Genomic DNA, 4,269 nt, shown 5'->3' with positions numbered 1-4,269 from the left:
CCCGGTGGACACTGCCCCGCCCTGGCCCCCGGCCCCCGGCCCCCAGCGGCTGGGCACCTGCAGGCCCACGCACAGGTCCGCCACACGCCTGCCACCCCCGCTTGGCAGGTGAGCCAAGCTGAGTTGACATTTTCCACACTTTGTGAGTTTTACACTGTAATTTGACATAATTAATGCCTACATTACTGCTGATAATTTAGCTAGTTAATTAAACTCGGAGGAGATAATTAAGGAGAGGCTACTGCTTGGATTGCTAATTGTTTTTGTCATTATTTCAGGGGGCCGACAGCTGCCGGCTGAGTCATCCTGTTTTGTCAGCTGATGGGTCATGTGACACAGGGGTCCCTGGGGGCCCCCACTTCCAGGGGAGGGAGGCACGCAGCCGGCTACCTGGCTGCTGCCTGGAGCCCCGCCAAGCACTGCTGGCTGGTCCAGCCCCAGCCACTCCCCCTGTCCCCCCCCATCTCAGCAGTGACAGCCGCCCTACCACTGTGGCTTCTGGGGCTCTCTGAGCCTGGGGTCACATAAAGTTCAGCCTGAGCAAGCTGGAGGAGAGGACCCCGCCCCACATCCAAGCCCAAAGGGTGAGCACCCCAGTCTCCCGCACAGTCAGCTGCGAGGTGGGAGCCCCAGGGGAGGGCCCTTGGGGGGAGTCCAGGCGCGGCTCCCTGCATCGTCCCAGGGGGAGGCCCAGGACACGTGACCCAGGTGCTCCTTTGCGACTCAGTTTCCCCTTGTCAAGGGACAGAGGCTGCCTACGACTCCCCAGTTTCCCTGGAGGGCCTGCTTTCCGGGGTGCTGCCCCTCCACCCTCCACCCCGTGGCCCCCTTCCTGCTGCAGCCGCACGGCCCACCCCAGCTCCACCGCGTTCTAGCAGCCTCTTGGTCCCTGGGTTCCCTCTGCCCTGAACGTGCTCAGGCCACAAGCTGACCCCGGGACCACAGGGCTCAGGGCACGTGAGGGTGTGGAGCAGCACCCTTAATGTCCCCCTCCACCACGATGTCCCCTGACATGAGCGTTGGTTCCCGGGCCGCATCTGGGGAGAGATGGCCCGGCGTGCGCCCAGGGACACCCAGCAGACGTGGCCATGCGTCCAGCCGGGCCTCTCGCTCAGGCTCTGCGACCTCTGGAACCTCACCTCGGCTGAGAGCCCCCTGGGCCTCCTCACAATTGTTGGGGTCCCCGCATGGTGGGACCAGGGCTGATTCTTCTTCAGTTTGGGGGTGGGGCAGCACTGAAGCCCAGCCCCACTGGTACCCCAGGGGCTACCCCGGTGGTCCCCACGGCCCCTCCTGCTTTGTCCTCGGGCTGAATGTACGTCGCAGGACCTAGTAATGCCTGTGACCCCAAGGGCACATCATGCTTGTTCCGTGTGGTGGTGTGTTTGGGGCGTACAGGTGTTGGGCCCTAGTGACAGTAAGTAAGAACAGCGTGCCGGTGGCTTGGGGCCTGGGAGACTTGGCCACTGCCAGGGGGGCCCTTTCCTGAGCACAGACCTGTGCCTGCCTGGCACCCCAGGTGTTCTCTGGGGTCCCAGGGAGCACCCGTGACGTCCACATCCCCAGCAACAGGACCAGCCCGGTTGCCCACGGCCGCCACGAGCTGGACAACACGCCCCCTGGGAAACCTTTCCTTGCCAGTTTCAAAAGCCCAACCTGCACCCCAGCCCACCTGGGAGGCGGGTCCCAGCTCCCGACTTTGGCTACACAGATTTGCTGTGTGACATCAGGGAGGTTGCACAGCCTCTCTGAGCCTGGTTCCGTCAGTAACACCGAGCAGCTCGGGCGGCCCTCTGCCTCCCCCTGGTGGTGGAGAGCCACACCGCGTGGGCTCCGGATAGGGCACAGGTCTCAGCTACAGGGTCAGGCTGCCCAGTGTCCAGCCCATCCTCGAGGTCATCATCCTAACACGCAAGTCTCCCCCCAGGGCCTCTGCTGAACAGCCCACGGCACCCCGAGCCAGAGGAATGAGCTCCAGATGTGCGCCCGCTGGGTCCCCGCTGACCAGGCCCCGCTGACCGCTCAGGGCGGCCCTCTCCCTCCATCGCCGGCCCTCCGGCCACACCAGTGGGGGTTTCGCTGTGACTGGAGGGCAAGCAGGTCTCTACCAGCACCGCTCATCCAGACACACCCATGTGACCTTGTCGATCCCGCCCACACGCAGCCAGCCCACCAGTCCCCAAAGACTCAGCGAGGACAGCACGCTGGCCCGAGGCCACACAGCTGGGCAGCAGAGCTGTGACTGAGTCCATCGCTGCACCAAGCAGCCGCCTTCCCTGTCCCATGTCGCACCCCAACAAGCCCCAGGACCCCCGGCTGAGACCCTCCAGTGCCCTGTGAAGGCGGTGGGGTGCAGCGAGAGCTCTAGGGGGCCCCAGCACACTCGGCCTGGGCCTCCGGCTCTGCTCCCCTGGGACACAAGGTCTTGACCCAGCCTGCCACCGGTGGGGGGTGTTGGCACTCTGCCCCTGGCAAGGGCCCATCAGGGCATCGCGACAGGCTCCCACAGTGGCTGCGGACAGCGCAGAAAGACACAGTCAGAACCCCGCCCTTCACACAGAAGGGGTGACCGAGACCCAAGGGGAAGCCGGTCTCTGGGGCACCGGGTGGGGCGGCGCCGGGCGAGGACGCAGGGCTGAGGGGCTCCGCTGCCCTTGGTCCTCTGCCCGACAGTGTCCTCCCTGCCGGGAGCCAGGGAGGTGGACAGCAGAGCCCACCGCTCAGAGCTGTCCATCCGGACCAAGGCCACAGCTAGGTCCGTGCTGTCGCAGACCTGGAACTCGGCCAAGGTGGGCACACGGAGGCAGAGCCAAGGCCACTTGGTCAGTTTCTTTATTGAGGCTGCTGGGGCCTTGGTGTGGGTCGTACTGCCCGGGGGGCCCGCGGCCTGTTCTGCAGCTCACTCGGGGGTCCTGCTTCTGCTCCTCAGGGACCAGGCCTTTGACAAGCGGGACTTGGGCTTCTTCCTCTGGAGGTCTGAACGGTGGACATTGAGGACACTTGCCCACCTCTTGGCCACTGCCCACGTCCTTCCCATCCACCCACCACAGCCCCCACCCTGGCCCCCCGGAGCCTGCAGGAAGCCAGGCCCAAGGTCGGCCTGGAGTCTCACCCTCGCCCGGGGGACCAGCGGGCACCTTTGAGCACCCACTGGACTGGACATCCCTGGAGAACAAGGCCCCGCCAAGTGCTCCCCTCACCCTGACCCGGAGGCCACCAGCTGCTTCTCAGATCCATCATGTGACAGGGGACTCACTCCCTTAGGGTGAGCCTGCCCTCCTCACGAAGCTGCCAAAGAGTGGCCCAGTCCCCCAGGAGGTTCGACCCCCTGGACGGAGCCCAGTACCCCCGCCTGCCCTGCACCCCCATTACCCAGCTTCTGGATCATGTTCTGTAGCATCTCGTCCTCCTCTTGTTCCCTGAAACAGGGACAGGGAGTGAGGGGCAGCACACCGTGCCCGGGTCCTCGCCAGCCAGCCTCACACCTGAGCCCTGAGCCCCTGACACGGGGTCACCTGCCCTCTCACCTGCCAATAAGCTACAGCTTGGCACTGCTCTCTCTCGCCCTGGGCAGACCCCTGCTGTTTCTGGAGACCCTCATCCGTGACAAGGGGACAGGAGCCTGCCCTCAGGGCCCACCTGCGAAATGCACAGGGTGGGTCTTGCTCATGAGGCCAGGAAGGTTCTAAGCATGAGGTGACCTGTCTTGGCCTGGCTGGAAGGGGGCCGGGCCAGGCCCACCTGAGCCCCACCGCACCTGGGCCCCACCGCACGTGAGCCCCACCGCACCTGGGCCCCACCCTACCTGAGCCCCACCGCACCTGAGCCCCACCGCACCTGAGCCGGTCCTCGTCCAGAAAGTCGACGATGTCGCTGCGGTCGTTTACGGTTCTCACGTACTTGTTCAGCAGATCCTGCTCCCTCTGCCGGTCCTGGGGCGACTTCAGACTCTCTGCCGGGACAGCCTGCCATCAGCGGGAGCCCTGCTGTCCCACCCTGCTCTGGATGCAGTGTCCCCACCCCCAAAACGTCATGCTCCTCCGCTGAGCAGGGGGTAGGGTCTTGGGGCATCTGGGGCAGAGCGCGTGGCCTATGGCGGGCTCTTGGCAACGCAGACTGAATGAATGATTGCACAAATACACGAATGACTCTATCAGAGGCTGAGTGTTGCTGGTCTGTCTCTGGGTCACCCCACCATCCTCACAAATCTGCCCATTTCAGGGATGTGGGAACTGCGGCTCCGGACAGAGGGGTTACTGCCAGCCCGCC

The 4,269-nt window shown here is 64.8% G+C and overlaps 1 protein-coding gene across 1 annotated transcript in view; it reads right to left on the bottom strand.

Moving 5' to 3' along the window:
- Window positions 1-2,815: 2,815 nt before the first annotated feature.
- The window catches only part of MICALL2 (MICAL like 2), an 11,190-nt gene continuing 9,736 nt past the window's right edge, over window positions 2,816-4,269 (bottom strand). Inside the window, exons 13-15 of the mRNA XM_023522375.1 lie at window positions 3,838-3,971; window positions 3,373-3,419; window positions 2,816-2,976 (exon numbers count right to left, since the gene is read on the bottom strand). Of these exons, the coding sequence (XP_023378143.1) occupies window positions 2,900-2,976; window positions 3,373-3,419; window positions 3,838-3,971 (258 nt within the window). The 3' untranslated portion in view covers window positions 2,816-2,899. The remainder of the gene's footprint in view (window positions 2,977-3,372; window positions 3,420-3,837; window positions 3,972-4,269) is intronic.

The sequence above is a fragment of the Pteropus vampyrus genome, unplaced genomic scaffold, assembly GCF_000151845.1.
Source record: "Pteropus vampyrus isolate Shadow unplaced genomic scaffold, Pvam_2.0 Scaffold343, whole genome shotgun sequence".
Lineage (NCBI taxonomy): Eukaryota > Metazoa > Chordata > Mammalia > Chiroptera > Pteropodidae > Pteropus > Pteropus vampyrus.
The sequence above is the reverse complement of the archived record's forward strand: the minus strand, read 5'-3'. Positions and strand labels throughout refer to the sequence as shown.